Raw genomic sequence first — 22,952 nt, 5'->3', positions numbered from 1 at the left:
CAGCTCCAGATGAGCGCCCAAAGGGCCTTTAGGTCCGTGGAGCTCACCTCTGGCCTGACAGCTAAATCAATTCAGCTCGCCCCTCGCTGCGTAACAGCGGTCCCGTTCAGTGGCGACACTATTGACCCCATACCCAACTCGTGGTCTAAATTTCATTTCAGGTTTCGGTAGTGGCGGCTCCTAGCGCGGCTCACGCTGAAAGCTGGGCTCACAGCCCAGGCCCAGGCCCGACCGCGAGCAGCACAGGAGAGCTGCTCCCGTGCCCGCCCCGCAGGGATCTAGCTGCTGAAGCCAGCCCCGACTGCGGAAATCGCTTTTTGCTCCTCAGTCCGCGGTGAGCTCTTTTTCAGTCTGTTTCCAATGACCGAGCCCGCGCAGGGGCGCCTCCGTGCCGCGGGGCGGCGCTGCGGGCGGAGGCCGGCCCCGCTCGCTGCCCACCGCCGCCCGGCCGGGGCTGACGTGTCGCGGCGCGATGGCGGCGGCCTGGGATGAGATCCGGCAGCTGGCGGCCGATTTCCAGCGGGCGCAGTTCGCCGAGGTGGCCCACAGGTGAGCTCGGTGGCGCCGGTACCTCCGCCGAGCCCGTCTGCTGCGCCCCTTCCCCCGCGGCCCCCGGTCCGGGCACCCCGCGGGGCCCAGGCAGGCACGGCCCCGCTGCCTTCCCTGTGTCACTGCTGGGAGCCCCGCGGGCCCTGCTGGGACCCCAGAGCACGGGCGGGCCCGCGGAAGCGACTGAGTGTGTAGTCACAGCTAAATTCGCGTTGCTCAAAATCGTCACGGCTCCACTGCTCGGTTTCTCCCTTCGGGCTGCTTGACCAGTTGAGGTCGTTGCCCAGAACTTGTTTTTGTTAAAGCGAAATGAGTCCGAAACGTGCACAAGTAAGGGGGAAAAGCGCACAGAAGTATCATAGACGCGAATTCTTTAATTACAGGCGTTCCTAAATTGACCAGCTGTGCATTCTCACAGCTGACAGGGCTGATAGCTGTTGAGGAGGAGAGTAAAAGTTTTAGAGAGATGACCCGCCTCAGTGAAGCCATATGGGTGATTTGGTGGGTGATAAGCAGGATACAGAAACTAATTTCTTTGTCTGAAAAAGTATGTTTGCGAAAAACTGCGAGCAATCTTCATTGTGCTCCGTGTGTTTAGTATGTTTGAAACGTCAATTTAAAGGTAATTTTAGCAAGTACTTCCTTAGAGTAACTGCTAACTCCTTCTGCTTTTGATAGATTGTCAGAACGGAACTGTATAGAAATTGTCACAAAGCTGATCGCTGAGAAGCAGCTGGAAGTGGTGCACACACTTGATGGAAAGGAGTATGTCACTCCAGCACAGATTAGTAAGGAGATCCGCGATGAGCTTCAGGTTTGTGGTGGTAAGTGTGGCATTTTCCTTCTTCCTTTGGATTTGAAAGTTAAGTTTTGAGGGCTACAGAAAGAATTTGAAAGTTTTCTTAATCTTTCAGAAGAAGTCAGTTTGCTTCATCTACACGTTAATTCACCTACTGCTCTTTTATTTTCACTTCAGATGTGTGTCAAGCTTTTAGCTAAGCTTACCAAGATACGTTGTTTGGTTTATTTTCACCCATGTGGAATTTCTGACATAAAAGTTGTATTAAAAATCCTTTTAAAGGAAATTTGGCATTTTAATATAGTTTAGTACCTGCACAAGATGTTTGACGTTGTCTTGGAATTTCAAAGTCATTCTCCTTTCGCACCATTAGTAATAATAATATTTGTAAATTATCATTGACAGGTCTTTTATTTTGCCAGTGTGAAAAGCCACCTGTATTGGAAGATGTGATTTAGATATATAAGGAAGCAAGTACTGTTCAGACAGCTTTTTGTTGATGATTTTAATGAGCAGGCAGTGTATTGTACTTTGAGTTATACTAAAGGGTGAATTTCACAGCGTCATACATTCAGAAAAATTAACTTCTCATTATTCCATAATAGAGAAGATTATGGAATATACAGATAAACCATCTTCGATACAGATTAGCCATTTTCCCACTGTTACCACAGGTTTACCTCAGTTTGTGTTTTGCCTTTTTGTATCATACCGGCAGGACATCTTGGGCTGAATTAAAATTTGCTGGATTTTTTGTTAGTAGCATCATGCAAAGGTGGAAAGTTTTTACAATCTCTGGCTACTCGTGGGCTAGTTTAATTGGTCTACAGAAAAAGTAATTAAATATTCTGTGCACAATGAGCTGTACTATATTCTGAATCTGTTCAAATATGTCTCATGTACTAAAACTGTGTTTTAACTTTTCTTGAAGGTCGAGTTAACATTGTCGACTTACAACAGGTAACTTGAGTAATAAAAACCGCATACTTGTTTATTTTCTTTGCCATGTATAGTGTGAATATGGAGTTCATTAGTTATACTCCAGCTAAGTTATTTGTTTTAAACAGACCAAATTTTATGGAGAGCTGGTGGCTCATGTCAGGGTACTGCAGATTACTTAATCTGTCCATTTATTCCTTTATTGAAGCCTCTCTGCTTAGTGATAATCTAGGACTTCTGAAATCACTACTGATATATACAGTTTTTGTTTAGGAACTCTTTCTTTGTAAACTAAGGAGGGCAGACAGGAAACAAATATGTTATCCATTTAAATTTAAAGCTGCAGGAGCATGCATAATTAACGTTGCATGCCTCTGTGAATCTTCCCTCTTCCTTCATTATTCTCTTGTCTCCACTAATCTTTGTCCTTGAGTAGTCTTCCTCTGTGGCTAATTTTTCCTTCAGGCTTGAGCAAAATTACTTGGAAACAGAAAACCTTTCTGAAAGCCAGTTTCCTGTTTTCTCTTACTGCTTTCTGGTATTTTTTTAGTATATGGGTTTCTTTTAACCTTGTAACAGTTGCAAAGAGAGGTTTTTTTCCCCTAAAGCATTGCTGCTTTATTCCAAAACTCAGATTAAGTGTGTTTATATGCAATAGTATAACAAAATAAAAGCAGCTTTCCTCAAAATACAGGAATGTGTAACTAATACCTCAATGTTTGAGAATGATTTTCAATTTAAAGTTCTGATAAGAGGTTTTTTTTTTTAGGTAATAAATGTGGATCTTCTGCACATTGAAAACAGAGCTAATGACATTGTTAAATCTGAAAAAGGTATTCAGCTTGTCTTGGGACAGCTTATAAATGAGTGAGTACCTTGAGGAGCAATATGTATCATTCATACTGTATTTATTTTTTAATAAACACAGACTAAAAATAATGTCCAATCTTTGTTGCTTCTGCTGAACATTTGTGTTCAGTGTCCTGCGTTTAAGAGGCTTCATTTCTTACCCAGTGTCTTTGTGTACAGCAGCCAGATCTCATTTGCTCTCTGGCTTTGCTGTCTGCCTCAGATACTGACAAACCTTCTACCTCTTGTTTCACCTCACAAGCCTAAGATGTTTGAGCGAGTTATATCATGGCTTCCACTAAAGTAATACTTTTATGGCGTTGTCCTTTTTATTGACTGAGCTTCAGGATCTGTTCTTGTCAAAGAATCTGAAGTTGCTGGCTCTCTTGAAGTAGTTAAGACATGTCTTACTTACTAAAGCTGTTTTCCAGTTTTCATTGATATAATGTTTTCCTCTTTCTCTTGCTTGAAATTTTCGTACAAGTATATAAACCCCCTCTTAGTACTAGCTACTTGCTTAGCAGGCCTTTTAAAACACACATTTTCATTTACACTGTTCTTCTTTATTCATTTAAAATAACTTTCAGTTTATTTTTGCAAAGATGTAACAGAAAGAGGTATATTAAAAGAGGTCAGTTATTCAGTATATAATCTTGAGGTTGACTTTGAATGTCACACTTAATGTGTTGTCTTTTCTTGTTTTTACAAAAGGAGTTATCTGGATCAATTAGCAGAAGAAATAAATGATAAACTACAGGAAACTGGCCAGGTGACAATATCGGAACTCTGCAAGGCATACGACCTTCCAGGAGATTTCCTGATACAGGTGATGAAAGCCACCAACCTGGCAAATACAGAACTGGTTGTGACCACCTTCTTTCTTTATCTGTGCAATATCCATGGCTTTAAGTCACCGTTTTGTACAAAATTAATACTAAAGTTAAATCTTAGTTTTCATGGTGCAGCTGCAAACAATAATTCTGTTTTCTGCAAAGTTTTCTGTCATTAGATACCCATATATCTGGTGGAAGAAGGCATGCTTAGAAAAGCTCAATTCTTCTACTTACAGGCATTATCCAGGCGATTGGGCAGAATTATTCATGGACAACTGGACCAGGAAAACCGAGGGGTGATTTTTACAGAGGCCTTTGTGTCCCGCCATCGAGCACGCATTCGTGGTCTCTTCACTGCGATTACTCGGTAAATTGCAATGCCTGCAACCACATATTAAAATATTTTTGCCTTAGGCCTTTATGGGCCAGATTCACTTGTGATTGAAAAAGAAAAGAAAAAAAAGACCTATGGATAGATTCCTCTAATCTATCAGTTCAGTTCCTGGGAACAATTCTCAGTTTTGTTAGACTCACTTGTTAGAAATGGGGACTCTCCTTTGAAAAAAAAAAAGGAAGTATAACAATATACACTATGCAACACACTTTAGCGTTTTGGCTGAAGACAATGTTAATCTATAGTTCTTTTGTTACTTTGTAGAATATCTATTCTCTTGTCACTCCACTACTCCATAGTCGGTTACATATTGATGTGGTTGCTACATGTGATTATAAATAAGTTTTTCTTAATAAATGAATAAATTTTTGTGTCACTTTTTAGGAAGAGAAAAACTTAACAAAGCAGAAATTTCCTTACAATAATTATGATTGCGTTTGTGTTATCACTTCACAGTTATTCAGAATTCAAACCCTGTAAGCTATTTTAAACAGCAGTGTAGTACACTGAGGCTAAGATACTACGTAGTTCTGTTCATCTATAGTAACCTCTTTTATTTCTGGAGACTCCACATCAGTTTCATATCATTAATTTATATTGTTTTGTTTTTCTTTTTTTTCCCAAGGCCTACACCTATAAGTAACTTGATCACTCGGTATGGATTTCAAGAACATTTACTTTACTGTGAGTTTCATTCAAAATATTTTGTGTGCTTGGTAGAAAATCTATTCTTCATTATTAAAAGTGTGCTTTGAAAGAAGCTTTTTAGTATATAGCCTTAGTTCTGAAATACAGAACAATATGTTTCCCCTTAGTAGAAAATATTAAACGCTTTGTGCTGTCCATAACTAAAGGGATGTTCTCTGTATCCAAAGCAATGAAAACATTGACAAGATGCCTCTGGGGGCAGAATGATGGAAGAAGTACAGTACTTATTTATTCATCACTTTCATTATTTGCCCTTAGCTACTGGCGTTTTATCAGTGAAGCATACGAAAGGGGACAGACTTTTTGTAGCCAAATGGTATTAATTGCTCAGGATTTTATTTACTGCCTTTTTTCTGGGATAATGGAGGCTAAGCTTTTGTTATACTCTTCGTTAAATGACTTTATATACTGAGAGATAAATCCTTAAACTGTTTGCTTTTATTTTCTGCAGTTCCTTTTCTAAATAGAAATGCATAAACATTCCCTATTCAGCTGCTGAAATCTTTAGGCTCTACTTGTTTGTCACTTTGTGTGCCCTCTCCCATCTCTCAAAAATGCTGCTTCAAGCATCATTAGTCTTCTATGCTGGCTGACCAAGTGCTGCTGGTCTTCTAAAATCCTTTAATGGTTTTCTATCTCTTCTTCTATCCCTTAATGCTTCTCTTGATTGGGTCTTTTTTGCCTTCAGGGCATTGCTCACTTTAGCTCTGCTGTAGCATCTCTCTGCTTATCCTGTTATTCTCTACCACAAGCTTATTCATTAAAAATTAAAATCCTTAAATAAAATCATATAAATGCTCTACTTTCACATGATCAATTTAAAATTTCCACCTTTTTTTCTTTTAAGTGCCATCCAGGTTTTCATAGATTAAAGGGAAAATCTGTGAAATTACATTAAAATAATGTCTCAATACCCAGCAAATTTCAGTATTTGGTTACAGTCTGTTTCAGATAAGTCCTTCAAGTACATCATCATGCTTTGATATGATATGCAATGTTAATGTGGATTGAAGTTCTGGTGTGATCATCACAATACATACTTCTAGTACTTCCATGGGGTTTTTTTAGTGAATTCATTAATCTTTTTATTTTTTCTTACTGTCTTTCATTACCTCTGCAGTTTCCAAGTTTCAAAGGGCTTTTTATTCACTGCCAGATTTTATTGTGCCCATTTGCTGAGATATCATTTCAATTTCACAAATGTTGTAAACTTGAAAAATACTTTCTAATGAAGTTACTTCTTAGCTTTTTATGTCTGTTGCTCTTAGCAATGTGTTTAAAAATGGTCTTTGTCAGTTTTCTGTGTCTTCCAGAATAAAAATTTAAGTTTAATGTAATATTTTAATCATTTACAAGCAGCTAATTATTTAATCAATACTTGGGTTTAAACAGGATAAATATTATTCTTTGGTTCTTTCACGGAGATGTGCTGCTATTCATCTTAAGCTCTCATAAAGTTACAATAAAAAGTAGTTTTAGAAACGAGAAACTCTTCAGGTTAAAAAACTAATTGCAAAGCATAATGAAATCACAGATACTATTCATTTCTGAGCATTATGTTACTGATGTAGGACTGACATAGAGGGACACAGCATTTTTGTTGGACTTCGACAGAGACCTGATGGCACACTACAAACTACTTGGTCACCTTTAAAAACAAATGAGAATTTATGGTAGTTCTTCAGGGATCCCATTGTTTTGAATCAAAATACTGTCTAGACATAGTTGTAGCAGTGGTCCTTGAAATCTCTGAGAGCATCTCCTCTGCCCTGGAGTTTCAGAACTGGCACTTGATAAAATACAGAATTTAATTGATATCTTCATTTCACTTCTTTTGTTCTGACATCTTCTTTCCCTAAAGACTCTGGTTCATTAATAGGTTTTTAAAACAATTTTGTGGAGCTCTAGGAAGTCTTAATTTTTTTTTCTAAAAACTTTGAATGAAAAAAAGTTGAAATTGCAAACAGAGAACCAGTCTGTATTTTCTGACAATTGCTTAAGTGGAATTGGCACATTGACTCTTATTTTCTAGGGCAACTAAAATATTAGGAAGTATAAAAAACTAATTTTATTTCCAGAATTGGTCTTATAAGTTCCATTTTATTCGATGTAATTGAACCATGGCAGAACATGATTTCTGGCTCTTGTCTTAAATTGCATAAAGCTGTATCTTGTTTAAATCAGTTTCTCTTTGTGCTACATTTTTTCAGTGTAAGTATTGTTCAGCTTTGCTAGTGACAGTTGTGTTCAATAGCTGCAAGCTTATAGAAGCTCATCTACACTATGGGCATATCTGACAAAAACTCTTGTGATTTACTATGCATTGTTTCTTCTGGAACAGGGCTTACAGGTAAACTTTCCTGCATAAGTGAGCTAAACTTCTGTGTGCTGTACCAAGCATGTTGTAGTGTTGAATGCTGCTTCTATTTAATGAGAAAGAAGCCTTGCCATGTGATACCATTTAATGTTTTGTTCCAGAGCAAAACTTGTCTTTTAATGAAATAGAAATAAACATAAACTGAGTGTAAGAAAAGCCACCTGGCAAAGCTCTGGAAATTAGCAGAGTTAGCAGTTGATGTAACTGATTTTTTAAAATATATCTCTTGTATTACAAAAAGGCAGAAGCAAAACATAGGAGGCAAATCAGATACTCCTAAGCAACTTAAATAGTTGGAAAAAATCTTATTTAGCGTTGAGAAGTGCTTAGTACTTTGGTACCACCAGTTACCAATATGTTCTTTGTCACAGTGTTTATGTGTTCTCAAGAGGTTATTATTGGCAACTGTTTCATGCAGTTTAGGTAATGACTTTTCATGTAGTTTTCTGTGTTCAGATCTCTTTTTTTTTTTTTTTTTTTCATTTTGGTTAACATGCAAGCACTGAATTCAAAGAGAAATTATTAATTAAATACTGGTATATTTTACTCTTCTGGCCAGGGAAAGATTCTTCTGTGTCTGCATTTTTTAAATTAAAAGCTAAAACTGCCCACGTATATGTTCAGTAAAAAAACGTTTTGATCCTGCCATTGTGGCTCACTCTTTGGAAACACTGTCTGATTTCCAGAGCTTTTGTGAAGAAATTCTCATAAATGTTAAAAATAATTGATAGAGCTTGGCAGTGTTTCACTAGAACAAGCACAAACTAATTGGTGGAAAGAAAGAAGAGACAAACCAGGGAAAATAATTACAATCTTTTGATTAATGGATATACTAACTTAGGAAACGTCTCCTCATTTGTTTTCCTCTTGTAGCTTTGCTAGAAGAGCTTGTTAATGCTGGTCGTTTAAAAGGCACCGTGGTTGGCGGGAGACAGGATAAGGCTGTGTTTGTTCCAGACATCTATTCCAGAACACAGAACAAATGGGTGGATTCCTTTTTCAAGCAGAATGGTTACTTAGGTAATTAATCTATACTCTTACAGATAAAATAGGCTTCTAAAACTAGTGTAGGTAATTGTAGGTACCTTAATATAGCTAGTGCTTAGAGTGAAGCCTCACAGGGAGAAGTGGAAATCAATGCAGTGGCTGATACTCCTTTGTTAAAAGACCATCTTGCTCATAATGATGTGTGTTCCTTTTTCACAGTGAACTGTATTTCAGTGGAGGGGACCATACTGCTAAACAGTAACTATTTCTCACAAACAATTTCAAATGCTGTTTTTATTACTGCTCTGAAGACATTGACTAGCTTGCTTATTGCAGATTTTTCCGATCATTGTGGCTGGAGTTTCAGGCCGGGTGTCCAGACTACAACCAAACTTTGGCTGCTAATAGTCCAAACATGCAGTGGTCTGGAAGATTTTTTTTCCAAAATAATATTTGTAGAACTGGAGAGTAGTAATAGTGTCCTGATTTGAATCCGGACAATTCTATCTAACTTCAAGCTGAGTGATGCTGGATGATGGTGTTCTGAAACACCACGAGATGTGGGAAAATGTGGATCTGAGTAAAGAGAGGAATGTTCCCTTATGGTCCCAGAGGGTCAGGTCCTAAGTAGCAGTTGTTCTTGCAGATTGAAAAGGTTCACCATAACTCACAATGATAGTATTAAGTGTTTCTATAATACTGCTTGACTAATGAAGTATCTCTCAGTCTTCGAGTGTTTTCCCCACATCTTAAGGATAAACTGCTAAAGAATTGAAGACAAAACACTTGGACACTGTGTGTATTGTAAATACTGTTTGTGCTATATTAGAATCCTTTGGAAAGACGTGACTGCAAATATAAACTTAATGGTATAAGAATCCAAAAAATCCAATTTTCTAAACTCAGATCAAAGTCACATCCATGATTTAATCTGCCCACTTCTGTTAACAACATTTAGATGTAGCTTGTACTGAGCTAAGTTTTAGGTCAGCATTAGCTTCAAGGCTGCATTTACATGAATAAAAAATACGTGTAATTCTTCATTGCCTGCTTTCAAAATAAAGTCATCCCATAAGATCTTGTATGTGTATGAGAGAACTAAATTTTAACAGGCATCTAACTATTTTACAGAGTTCGATGCATTGTATAGACTTGGCATCCCTGACCCAACAGGCTACATTAAAAAAAGATACAAGTCCACACAACTCTTATTTCTGAGAGCAGCTTGTGTTGGTCAAGAGATTGTGGATCAAGTTGAAGCCTCAGTGGAGGAAGCCGTCAGCTCTGGAAACTGGATAGATGTAGCAGTAAGCAAACTTTTCAGTTGTTGCTGTTGGATTTCTTTTTTCTTTTTTTTGTGTCAAATGATACTTTACTGAAACTACACATATGCGTAATGAAATTCTGTGTTGTGAAAGAAGAAAATTCTGTTTAATTAAACTGACATGTGAAAGGGCATTATTTGCCTTTGATTTGATCTGAACCAAAATGGGAAGGACATTCTGGCAATCAGTTTATACATATGTAAGACTAACTTTCATTTCAAAACTAGTGCAAAAGTACTCTGCTAGAGAGCAATATATTTCTGTTGAGCTTTTTTTTTTTTTTTTGAGAAAATGTCTAAACTAAATACTTAACACTTTTGGTGAACAGAGGGGTCTTAGCCACTTTATCCTGGCTAAGTCCTAATTTTAGGCTTTACAGCACTTCCTTTGTTGCTCTTAAGTCCTGCAGTTGTTCTGTGTTTGTTGTTGCTCTGTAGCTGTTGAGCTTCATTTTGAAGAAGCTGCTATGCATTTGCCCAGAGGTAACATATATTTCTAGAGCAATATGGATTTGCCATGTTAGAAGATTTAAATAGTGTGTAACCTTAAATTACTAGCTTAATTTGAAAAGTGAAATGCTTTCTGAATAGTTAGCAGGTGTCAAATGGCCTGTGCCTGTTCTCTATATCCACTTACAAGGCTATTGTATTTTAATTTTCTTTACTCTAGACTCTTCTGCCCAGCTCATTGTCAGAAGAAGATGTTGGGATTTTGCTCCAGCAAGTGATGAGATCTTTAAACAAAAGCTCTTCAGGTTTAGTCTTCAATGACACCATTGCAGTCAGTGAGAAATTTCTAAGCAGCTGTGCTAACCTTTTTTCTGATCTGATGCAGCAGAAAGCAGAAAAGGTACAGTAGGTTTTTTATTGGTCAAGATGCAGTGCACCTGGAGTGTTGGAGTAAAGCTCATGGGGCTTTCTAGTCACTTAAAATTTCTGTACATCTCATCTGAAATACAACTAGAGAGGAAGCAAAACTAATTAACAAAATTTCGTTATTTAATGGGTGTAATTTATGTTCTGGTGCACTCAGGAATCCCAGTCTCCTGTGTTGCACTTGAAAAACATGATGCTTGATTAGTGTACTTTAAAATGGCCAAATGGCTTAAATGTTTCTTCCATTGCTCTGTGTATCTTTTTGCTATGATGTGCATGTTCTTCATTTTAGGAAATTAAAAACAACCCTGTTAACTTAATCACTGAAGAAGATTTAAAACAGGCTTCTTCTTTAGAGAACTCATACACCAGTAAAAAAGACAGAAAGGATGAAAGAAGAAAAAAAGCAACAGGTAAAACATCAATATTCAGCTTAAACAAAAAACAAACAAAAAAAAACAAACAAACAAACAAAAAAAAAAAAAAAAAAAAAAAAAAAAAAAAAAAAAAAAAAAACAAAACCCAAGACAGACTTGTTTTATCTTTGAAATAGTCAAATATAAAGTCAGTATATTTTGTAGTCCATTAAATGCTTCCAGTCTGTTGCTTAAGATATTCAGGAAATAATCCAACCGTTTACCATTATAATGTGAATGTGGGTACATCTCTGTTATGCTCATGAAAGCTGGTTTCAGACTTAGAAATGTAGGGGAAGTACTATAAAGGTCTCTTGAGTTAGTTGAACACAAGGTAAGTGTTTTTAGAAGCAAGGAATCCTGTGTTCAATTCTTATTTTATACAATGCGATCATATAAGACTGAATAAAACCAGTATTAGGTCAGGGACTTCTGTGCCATGTTTTATTATACAGTGTAGATACAATTTTAATCTCCATTTTTCAGGGATCCAGGAAAATTAATATGATTCTTATTATTTGTCTTGAGATATTAATTCCAAAAAAACTTTGCCTAAATTGAGAATGAATTTTTGGAGGGTTTTTTTGAAGAATACTCGTCATCTTTTCTGAGAAAACCGTGCCATAGAATTTTCTGTTGTTCGCACATGTAACAGTTACTTGGAGATTAAGACAGTTTACTTTGAGGTATATTCTGGATTAAATTAATCCCAAACCTTACTCCGTTTGTGTGGTGACTGTTTGGAATAGATTTCAGTTGAAGGAAGAATAAAAATGTGGGTTTGAATCTTTGAAATCTTTTTGGTTTTAAAACAGTATTCAGTCTGAGGAGTGTGAATCCCAAAAATTTTATGTGGCTCGTGTGGTGCTACAACACAGCTGAGCAATCTATGTTGAACTCGCAGAGAGTGTTACTGTGCTACTGAAAGTAAGAGAATTAGAGCACTGCTGCATCTGGCTTGATTGAATATACTCATCTGAAAAACAGAGCACTCTACTCTTAAAAGAAAAGCTGAGTTGACATGGAAATTAAACTTATTCTGGTCACAAGAGATGGCAGTTTTTTCTGGACCACAGCTAAGGTAGAGAAGCTTGGGACTTCAATTGAACTGTCATAATAGAATGACTTCGGTTTCCAGCCCTCTGAAGAGTGAGACTCTACTGAGCCTGTTCTACGTGTCTAGACAAATTCATACCCACAGGTAACATGCTGCACCGTCAGCAAGCAGTACCCTGAAGTGTTTTCTTATGGACTGTTATGTGCATTACTTAAAAACACCCCAACATAGCAGTTTTATGTAATGTAATTACTGTAATGCAGTCACATTTCAAATAAGCTTGCAAAAAGCACTAAAGTTTGTTTTGGCTGTTCCTTCAAAGTGAAGATTCAAAATCCATCTATGGCGTGTAACAGATGCAGTTAGCTTTTTAGGTAATAGCATCTTGTCTTTGTGTTTCCTTTGCTTAAACAGTAGTAGTTGTATAATGTAGTTGCTTGAAACCTTGGACCATATTTAAATGAAAAAAACACCTACTTTCTCAGGGCATAGTGTATGACACCACGGAGTTTAAATTTCTTCAAAGTGAAAAAAAAACAGAAGAGGCTGTGAAAAATGGAGCAAAGAGCAGAATAGCTTGCCTTGTGGAGAGGGACTACATAGAAAATTGAGATTCTGTCTGCAGATGCATACATTGATTGCAGGACTTCTGAACAAAATAATTTGTTATGTGGAACATCCCATTGCTCTATAGTCTTCTAGGAAAAGTCGAAAAAGATTGAGTGCTCTAGCTAATTGAATGTGTGCTTCCAATAATATTTTGGAAAAATGCATTTAGTGTAGGATTCTTTCTCTGAAAATTAACAAAGTTACATTATCTACAACATTTTTTACAAACTTAGTTATTTAGCATAATTGAATAAAAATGCTAAATGCTTACTAAGATGCTATTTTCAGCTGACAGAAGATCCTCCATTGCATTATGGACTCTAGAAACTCATCTGTTTTTAGCTGAAGAAGGACACTGTTTTTTTTTTCTTTGTATATTCATTTGATCTTAGTGGTTTTGTGTGTTAATGGCATCAGCTTAAACAAAGCTTTGCCTCAGTTGCTTTTTTTTCTTAAGAATGAAACTTATGGCCCTAAGATTCTGAAATATGTGTTCTAGGTTGTGTTTAGAATCAGGTTGTGGTTTTTCAATCCAGCATTAATAAGTAATACAGGTAAATTACCGTGGTATTGTAAACTTTAAGTGCTACAACTTTCCTGTGTACTAAGCAAGTGATTCCCCACCAGAGGGCAGTGGAAGCGTGAGAGGAGGAGGTGGTGGGAATGCCAGAGAGATAAGGATTAAGAAAACCAAGAAGAAAGGAAGGAAGGATGCTGACAGTGATGAGGAGTCGCAAGGGACTGCCACAGGTTTGTCATTTTATTTTGGGCACGATCTATTCATATCTTTTCAACATGGTTTTACTACCTGTTTTTTTTCTACATGTCTTTTTCCCTCACTGTTTAGATAAGGTCAGCTAAAAGGCCAAGATGAAAATAGTATGTAGTTCAAATTGTATCATTGGATCTGATGTTGCTATTTAAATGAAATGGACATTACATGTTCACTGAAAAGTATAACTTAGTCTTTAAAAAACAAATTTAAGTCAAGGAAATGTCATTTTATATTCTTTTACGTAGCAAATGCTGTAGATTTGGGGGTGAATGTTACGCTTGATTTTGTAACACCTGCTGCATAGTGTATGATAAATGAATGGCCTATATTAACAAATCATAGTAATCAAACAGTTTTTTTCTTCATAGGAATAAAATACACAGTCCAAACTAATGTTTCGATAGTTTTAATATCACTCCTTATTGGTGACTATTTCTCTTCCTTCACTGTTACAAGAAGGAGCATGAATGGCTTGCTAAGTAAAAGCCAACATTGTTAGATTTATAGCAAACGGTGGTTGTAGATGAAGCAATCGTATTCTTCCTTTTGTTCGATGGAGAACCAGAAATTTGTGCTTCCATTTTATATGTATTGTCCAGACTTTCAGTACTGACTGAAAAAATACTTTTAAACATGATATTTGAAGTGTGAAATATAGTGTAGTAATTTTGTTTGATACTGCTCTCACGGAGTACTGTGGTTCATATATAAATGGAATTGTTTTTCAGGACTACTCGGTTACTGAGTAAACAATGTTCAGTCACTTTTGGGTTTTGGTGTAGGCTTACTATTTTGCCCTTATTGATGCTTTTATTGCTGTATTATAATAAATAGCTTGAACCCCAATCTCAAGGTAAACCCAGATGAAGCCATTAAAATGTGAAAAAGATCCTTTTTAAAACCTGGTTTAACCTCCCTTTTCACTTGTTTATAAGCCCTGTGTGTTCATTACTACTGTGGAACAACAAGGAAAACCACTGATTGCCACAGTTATGTGCACAATAACCATGTTTTAAGGTGCATCTGGATCTCTGGTGTCATCATTCTGATCTCATTCTTGTATGTAAAAATTCTACAGCACCCAATTCTACAGGGAAGAGTTCATGTTTTGTGCAAAACTGAAATACAGATGCACTAAATTGTATGCATAAAAGTTGCTTTTATTACTGGAACACCTTGTCTGGTTTAATTTATCATGTTTCAAATTTTATACTGTAACCTCAAGTTTAGGACACTGTGTTACTTGATTGTGTACCTTACTAAATGGAGTTTAAAAAAAAATTAAAAACAGTCTTGTGAAATCCTTCAAGTAAAAACACACTAATCAGTTTTGGCACTTTAAATTCTATTTGGTCTTGGTGAAATTACGGTTTCTAAACTAATGGGCCAGGCAGACTGAAAAAAGTTTCACCAAAAATGCATATCCTCATACACTACTTCACATGTCTTTTATGGAAACTTTTAAGTGATCAAAAGAGAAATTTTGTCAGTTTTTCATATGTGTAAAATTGAACTGTCATGTATAATCGTTCCATTTTTTCCATTCTTGATAATGCATTTCTTCTATGGTGTTTGGACTTTGAAGCTTTCCAGTGTCTCATGCCACAGAGTAATTGCAGCAGTGCTAAATGGAATTTTTTCTCAGTGAGTGTTGTTTATGGCCACTACAGGCAGGAATAAGAAGCTGGAGTTCCCTTTCATGTCACAAGAGGAAATTGAGGATGTTTTAAGGACCCGCATGCAGGATTGCCCTGAAGAGCTTATCACAGAAATTGCTGAACATCTGAGAAGGTAATGTCAATAATTCAGCTGGAGTTAGAAAATTTGTGATTCACTTCAGATGAATCTACACTTCTCTGTTTTCTTGCATAGGAAAGAGTGCTTTGTTGATAGACATGAACCACAATATTCTTTTTCTGTACAACTCCATATTACACGTCTTATGTATTAGATAGCTGTGCTGACACAGTAATGTGCTTCTACTCAGCAGTACATGGTCCTATGAGCTCATTTTCAGCTTCATGGGTGTATTTCAACCCCCTTATACTGATCCATGTTGGGGTTTCACCTGTCCCATCCTCTGGACTGCCTTTGGTTTATGTTGTTTCCTGGTATCTGTGTCTCCACTGGTACCTATGAGAACTGAGTAGTAAGTTATGTCAGCAAACTGACCTCTGCAAAGATGAATAGCTTTTCTTATAAGGTGTTCTATACGAGAGAGGATGTGAATATGTATGTTCAGAGCAAAAGGAACGTAAGATAAGACTGTGATGGCCAAGCTTGAATAAACTTGGAGTGCTGTAGTAACTGCATCTTTAGAAATTTTTCCAGAGACCCCTGAAAGTTTGTGAATAGCATTGCTTCTGGAAATCCTTTTATCTTTCACCCTGTTTCCTTTGAGGAGTTAAGAGTTAAAACCTTGGCATATATTTACATGCCATACTATAACTTCAGAACATCTGCCATTAAGTATATTTTAATTTCCTCATAGAGTATTTTTTCTGATTTTCATAATTTGCTTTTTGTTTATCTCACCATTCTGTAACATTCATGTCCCTGTCATTTACTACGAAATGAGGTCGTTTTCTGTACTGCTGATATATTTGGTAAAACCTTGTGGAGTTTCATGCTTTGCTGAACATTTTCCCCTTTCTTCTTTCCTGTTCTAAGACCTTTGACAAAAACTTACCAGGAAGTTGTGCGTTCCGTTTTTACATCTTCAGCATCTTCCTCTGGAGCCAACAGAAGACAGGCTATGAAGGACTTGCAGGAGGAATTCTCAAACTTGTACAACAACATTCGGTTATTTGAAAAGGGAGTAAAGCACTTCACAGGTACAAAATACATGCTTTGAAAAATTAATATGCTCCTTCAAGAATGTTAAATTTATTCAAGAATCTACATTAAAGGTCAGACAGGAGCAAAAGTTTAAAAAGGAAAACCTTAAAAGAAAACACTAGAGATATGTTTAGTATGCCTAACACTGCCTTTATGCTGAAGTGCATTGCTTTGCATGGTAATTGAAATACGTTCTCTTTATTTCATATCCATATCCTATCCTATGTCAAGATAACTGTTTTCTTGTCTTTCCTTCCCAAGTGTTTCCATTATTTCCAATTTTTCACTGTCTAGGTGGAAAAAAAAAAAAAAAAAAGGAAAGATTAATAAGCTCACTTTATTCTGTCAGCTGTTCTACTAATTAAAAAATTGAATACCACCTGATTCTAAAAAGCTGAAATCTCATAGGTTTGATACTGAAAGTAGCTGCTGTTTGGGGATAGTCTGTCAGATTCGTTTTGCAGGGGGTTACTCTGTAAGGTGTCACAGAAAAGTTAGCCTTAGGAAAATACTGTAGACATTTCCAAGATTCTCTGCTATATTCAGCCTTCTTGTAGAATTTTCCCTGTGGAAATCTTCTAGCAGAAGGAAACACTAGTAAAATAACCTGATATTTCTGTATTTTGGAATATATGGAATTAATTCCCATTAGCCTTTGTTCTTGGACAGGTATTCTGTAGCCTCTTTCCAAATTCCAGTATTTCAGTTTTAAAGTCACGTGGCTGTTCTTCTATTTAACTGCTTGTCCTACAGAATTTTCCTTTGCATACTCTTGACTTGATCAGTAGCAGTGGTTCAGGAGGATTGTACAGGGACGAGTTTACTGCTTATACAGGTACATCTTTGAAATACTAGAAATGCATTAAAATGTTCTTACAGACCTGAAAGCTCACATTTTTCACTGAGCAATGTTCCATAAGAATGTCACATGAGGGATTTTACCTTCCTGTATCCAGATAACGTCCTCATACTACTCATGGTTGATGGAGTTCACAATTAGGGAAGGCGCTGTGATAACATCAGAGGAATCTATACTATAACTATAGTAAGTTACTTTAATCACTTATTTCTTTTAACAGATGATACTCAGGCTAACCTTGCCAAACACCTGTTGAAGACTCTGTGTACAGACATTACAAATCTGGTTTTCAACTTCCTGGCATCTGAGTCAATGATGACAACAGAAAATTACTCTACAATCACAAGTGAGGTACAGAATGAAAAGTTCCTTTCTAAAAGTCTCAAGTAGATCAGTGATGTTTATTCAGTAAGTAATTGCTTCACTTGAAATATGCCTGCATCTAAACAGATGATTAATATTACAGATTATTTCCATTCTTGTCCCATACAGGGCAGAATCAAGATTTTAGGTAAACTGCCAGAAGATACCAAAGGTCCTTTAACTAAACTGCATACTTCTCTGAATGGCAAGGTAAAGTTAACCAAGTTCAGATTTTGTGTTTTGCTAATACAATGCAAAAAAATAGCTGACACACATAGAGTAGTATGTAACCACTGCTGTGAAGGTTGAAGGCGAAATAATCTTTTGTATTTGTGTAAGGCAGTGAGAGAAAGTGCGTTTTCTTATCTGTGCATTTTCAGAGAAGAAAAGGTGATCTTACATTTTGATATTGATAGTCACCTTTGGCTCCTTGCTGCCATGTGGAATCCTATGTGCCTTTCATGGGCAGGTAACAAGAGTGAAAACTGAGCAAGAATCTCCAGTGTAAAGTGATGTTTCTTGTATTTTGTTCCCAAAGTTCTTGCTTGTTCTCCTATGTATTTCTTAAATAGTAAAATTACAGATATTTAAAGAAAATGCCAAATGTTCAGATTGTGGCAGTGTAGGCACAAGGAATTATTTATTAATTCTTTTATGCAAAAGGCCATACTGAGGTGTTTCTTAATAAAAAATATATCTGTAAATAATTCTAGAACATATATTCATTTTTAATTTTATTTCCAAGACTAATGAATTACCGTTTGGCTTAGTATTTAAGTATATGAACTGTTGTAAGATGAGCAAAGGTAATTTCTACTAAATACATGTAACTTTCTCTTTTTTTTATAGTTTATATGAAGTGTATTCACAGTCATCTTTTTTGTGATTAATTGTGAACAGTAGTTAAACTTTTTTATAATCTGCAAACACAGATTAAATATTTATATTATTTTTAATAGAGTATAGAAGATTTTCTTTCGTGCCTTGATTCTGCCGTGGATATTTGTGGTATTATGGTGAAAAAAGGAGACAAAAAGAAGGAAAGGTACCTTAATTTTATTTATTCTATGAAGTGTGGCTATATTTCTGCACAAATGCTGAATGGTTAGTATGGGAGCAGTGATACTCAATGTGTAAGAGGCAGTTGTTCTTTACAAACTGCTTAACCAAAAAATAGAAAGTCAAGCAGTTCTAAATCCATGGGAGAAGGAAGAGAATTCACGTTTAACTAATTTTTTTGGCTCACTACTTTCTACTGTATAGTGTATAAAATTCCCTAGGGATCTTTCAAAATCTGAGCTGTGCCGGTGATAGGTTTTCTTAGATTAATATTTTGGAATTCCACATAAATAAATGGTCAGAGGAAAAAATGAAAATTAATTGATGTGAAATAAGTTTTAGCATCTGTGTTCAACTACTATACGATAGAATCAGAGAACCATATTTTTGTTTAATATGTTCTTGTTCCTTAGGCAGGTCCTGTTTCAGCATAGACAAGCTCTGATTGAACAGCTCAAAGTCACAGAAGATCCAGCTCTTGTTCTGCACCTGACATCAGTATTGCTATTTCAGTTTTCAACTCACTGCATGCTTCATGCACCAGGAAGATCAGTACCACAGATCATTAATTTCCTAAGTGGCAAGATCCCAGAGGTATTCTTTCCTAGTTTTTTTTCTATGACAGTACAATAAAGCTGTGCCTTACACTGTTGTTGCTGCATAAACCTGTCACCATTGGGTTTCATGTTTAAACATTACTTTATGTACAGAATATACAACTCCTCTGATCTGTACTGCATTGCCAACCTATCTTTTCAGGGATCGGTCATCAATTTTTTTTTTAGAAAATTAAAAATCAATCTGTTATTAGTCCTTTGACTTAACCATAGAGACAGCTCTGTCTTGGAGGATTTTATATTTCTTGCAACAGAATGTTTTTACATCTTTCCTCTGAGCTAGAGCATGGTTGCTTTTTAACCTTTTCTAATCCAGTTTTGAAGAAAGATGTACCTCTTCAAGAGCAAATACACTGAAATTCTGTATTTTATACAGCCAAAACTGGTGTGTGATGTTTACTAACAGCGTTGCTTTCATGCTTCAGTGGTTAATTGTCCTGTTCTTGCAGCATGGATGCACTTTTCAGTTTTCTGCATCTTTGAATGTCTCTCAGAATTTAGGTTGTCAAATACTTTTTTAGAAATATATTTCTGTATCACTAACTCTCTTTGCCCAAGAATGGGAGAATGCTTTCTAAAAAATTAGATCTTTAATTATAGGTCTTTCTACCTTCTGTAACATTGACATCCCCTGGGTTTGTTCTCATTTTTTGCCCTCAGGATCAGCATTCGCTGATAGTCAAATACCAAGGATTAGTGGTGAAACAATTGACCAGCCAGGGAAAGAAAACTGAACATGAAGACAGTGACACAAAGGATAACATGGAAGAGGAGGAAGAAGCAGAAAGCATTCGAAAAGAGCTCCAGGAAATCACTACCTCTATCAAAGATCTTGTCCTCAGACCTAGGAAATTTTCTGGAACAGAGGAATAAAACTGTTATTCAGCACATTCTTTTATGCTGTAAAAGAGGGACAACAGAAAATGCTTGACAGACTTTAAATTTGGCCTCTAGTAGTTTGCAAATCACAGCCAGGGAACACAGTTGCTGGATGATGGTAGCAAATGGACTTTTGTTACTTCTACAGGGTACTTCTAACATACATCAGTGTAGGTGTGGCAGAACACAATTGTGGACGCTTTGGGTACAAAACCAGTGGGTTTTATTTGGCATCCTCATGTGAGACCTCAAAAAATGACTCTTCAAATAACAGTCTGTTTTGTTCCGTACGCACACGGGCTGATAGTTTTACTTCTCTGATTTGAATCTGTAATGAGATAAAGATTGCATATAAGTGTCTATAAGCCTGTCTACCTTAATTTCAAGTACTGGTTTTGAAACATACTCTGATACCTAGTAGCACACCAGGGAATGCCATCTTTACTCTGGTATCATTAGTGGATGCTTCCAGTTTCTGTTCACTGGACTGCAACAGTAAACACTTTGAGTACAAGTGGATATTGATTGATTGATAAACTTAAGGGAAGTGACCCACTACTAATGGGAGTTTCAAACTGTACTGAAAGTTGTTATTATTATCAAAACACTCATACTACTGATGTATTCTGCTAATGTCTGAAATAGCTGTTTGTTTAAAACTTGGCATTCAGAGGAGGTAACACTCTTTTGCGGTGGCATTTTGGAAGCAGATAAATCCTGTTACACTTGCCATATTGTACATGCCACGTGTTCATTTAGCAGACTTGTTGAGTACTTAGTCCAGTTCCCATACCAGATAGAAGCATTTGTTTGCATTCTGTCAGCTCTTGAGAGAACTTGTGTTCTGTCTTGTTCTTTTTATCATGAATTTCTTGAAAATAATTTAGTTCATGATCTTTCTACGTAAACTTCATAGGCAGAAATACTCCTTCCCTCAAGTTTTTTGCCAGCCTTTTTTTTTACATGAATAGTAGTTTATGTCTTCAGGAAAGTGCAAAAAATGTGAAAAATTCAGTTCTGTCACTATTACTGCCATCATTCTTGTATGGCAAATATACTTCTAATTTATTTTTAAGAGAAGATAATTTTCAAATCGGAAATATCTAGGTTCTATTACTTCAGTAATACCCATTGATTCCATGTATGTAATTTCGGCGTGTTTGTATAACATCACGGTTGAGTAATAAGAGATGAAAAACGTTCTTTTCACTAAAAATGTTATTCACCCATCCTTGCCAAAATTGATGCTCTAAGAGGGCAAATTCTGTGCAAATTCTTCTCCATTCAAATTTTTCTGTTTTCCAACAATTCACATAGTCTGTGAGCTTGATCATAAACATATCCAAGCCTCAAATTGCAACAACTGAAAGTTGAAGAGGCCAGGTATGGAACCCTAGTAATAGAGTAGCAAATGTTAAGGTGATTTTGGTGATGTAAACAATAGAATTTTACACATATTTAAAAGGCAGTAATGTTCATGCCAATGCTGATCTTTTATCAGCCATAAGAACAGTTTGTAATTGTAAGGCAAAGGTAGTTGTTTCTCTTACCTTGGCAGGAGGTTATAAAAGCTGACAGTAAAAGTCAGTGAGGAATAAAAGATGGAAAATATTCAGTTTGTTGAACTTTGTTTAAGAAATAGTTTGTATACAGGGAATAGGTTTGATTTCATGTTATTTAGGCAGAATAATTATTAAGTTCCTGTAATGAATGTAAACTATTTTATATGACATTGAGCTCTTTTGTAAATAACATGCCATATGAAATTCTGTATGGAAATAAGAAATTATTTTAATAACATTAAATGATGAAGTATTTGAAGAGCATTCTGTTGACTTCACCAGTGTTTGGTCATTTTGCAACTTGCAGCTTTCGAACAGCAAGAGGTAATATGCACTGTTAGACTTAACAGACCATTCTCAATGTCCCTGTATTTTTGTTTGACAGTTTTATGCTGGTAGAATAATGAACTTACTACAGAACTTACTTTATCATGTGTTCAACTTGTTATATTCCAGCCTATTTTATAAGAAGGGTTAAAAAATAGATTTTTGGAAGTCGATACAATGGAAGCACCACAGTTCAGTGATATCTTCTGGCTACTAACAGAATTCAAGGAGACATGGTTGTAAAACTGTCTCAGGTATTTTTTTTCTTGATTTGGAAATTCAGTCTTTAGTTTATGATACAGAACTATATCTTCTGAAAGAGAAAAGGAATTTTGCTAATTCATGGGGTTTTTTTCCTCTCTCTAGAATGAATGTATGTGGGAGGAAGAGTAATCTTGTCTTACAAATCAGAGGTACAGTTCACAAAACAAAAATGCCCTTTGAAATATCAAAGAAAATGAAAATTTTGAAAAAGAAAAAGAAAATTTGTATACAAAGTATACAAATTAACACTTTTTCTCTGGTTTCAAGTGTTAGCGTCAGTCTCTGACCTTCACTTAAAGGTGTGTAAACACCACCATTATATTTTTAATCTCATAAACTGACATTTATAAATGCATTTATATGTCTTCGCACAACCACTTAAAAATGTTTGCAAGCTTGTCTGCTGCTACTTTCAGACTGGAGTGCATGCATTAGCCATTGTTACAGTAATACCTGTCTCAGCAACAGCATTGCCTTCTTTTTAAGTGCCCAAAGATGACTTTTTTAGTTGGTTGCTTGCAGATCTGCTGACAATAATCAAATTGTTGCTCTGTTAGAACTTCCAACTCTCCTTTCACGGCTTCTTAAAAAAAAATTGGCACAGGTTTCTAAATAATATCACTGGATTTTGTTGTCTGCATGAATCTGAGGGCTTGTTCGGATAAAACTACAGTGGTTCTGTTCTCTGTAGG

At 36.3% G+C, this 22,952-nt stretch overlaps 1 protein-coding gene across 1 annotated transcript; it reads left to right on the top strand.

Annotated features, from left to right (window-relative positions):
* Nucleotides 1-451: 451 nt before the first annotated feature.
* UFL1 (UFM1 specific ligase 1) lies at nucleotides 452-21,950 on the top strand. The gene is made up of 19 exons (XM_066179529.1): nucleotides 452-549; nucleotides 1,228-1,373; nucleotides 2,280-2,308; nucleotides 3,057-3,154; nucleotides 3,848-3,962; nucleotides 4,206-4,336; nucleotides 4,989-5,047; nucleotides 8,322-8,468; nucleotides 9,567-9,742; nucleotides 10,430-10,609; nucleotides 10,928-11,048; nucleotides 13,345-13,467; nucleotides 15,163-15,283; nucleotides 16,163-16,326; nucleotides 17,410-17,540; nucleotides 17,682-17,762; nucleotides 18,512-18,597; nucleotides 19,025-19,205; nucleotides 19,889-21,950. Exons 1-19 carry the CDS (start codon nucleotides 473-475, stop codon nucleotides 20,099-20,101), a joined length of 2,379 nt encoding a protein of 792 aa, XP_066035626.1. The 5' UTR covers nucleotides 452-472; the 3' UTR covers nucleotides 20,102-21,950.
* Nucleotides 21,951-22,952: the final 1,002 nt, after the last annotated feature.

Source organism: Chamaea fasciata, unplaced genomic scaffold, assembly GCF_029207755.1.
Source record: "Chamaea fasciata isolate MVZ Bird 193981 ecotype frontalis unplaced genomic scaffold, bChaFas1.0.hap1 SCAF_3, whole genome shotgun sequence".
NCBI lineage: Eukaryota > Metazoa > Chordata > Aves > Passeriformes > Sylviidae > Chamaea > Chamaea fasciata.
Note: the sequence above shows the minus strand (reverse complement) of the source record. Positions and strands in the feature narration are given on the sequence as shown.

Coding starts and splice junctions, on each gene's coding strand:
- UFL1 (XM_066179529.1), top strand. CDS start 473: ATGGCGGCGGCCTGGGATGAGATCCGGCAGCTGGCGGCCGATTTCCAG. Junction 550..1,227: donor TTCGCCGAGGTGGCCCACAG/GTGAGCTCGGTG, acceptor TGCTTTTGATAG/ATTGTCAGAACGGAACTGTA. Junction 18,598..19,024: donor GGAGACAAAAAGAAGGAAAG/GTACCTTAATTT, acceptor CTTGTTCCTTAG/GCAGGTCCTGTTTCAGCATA.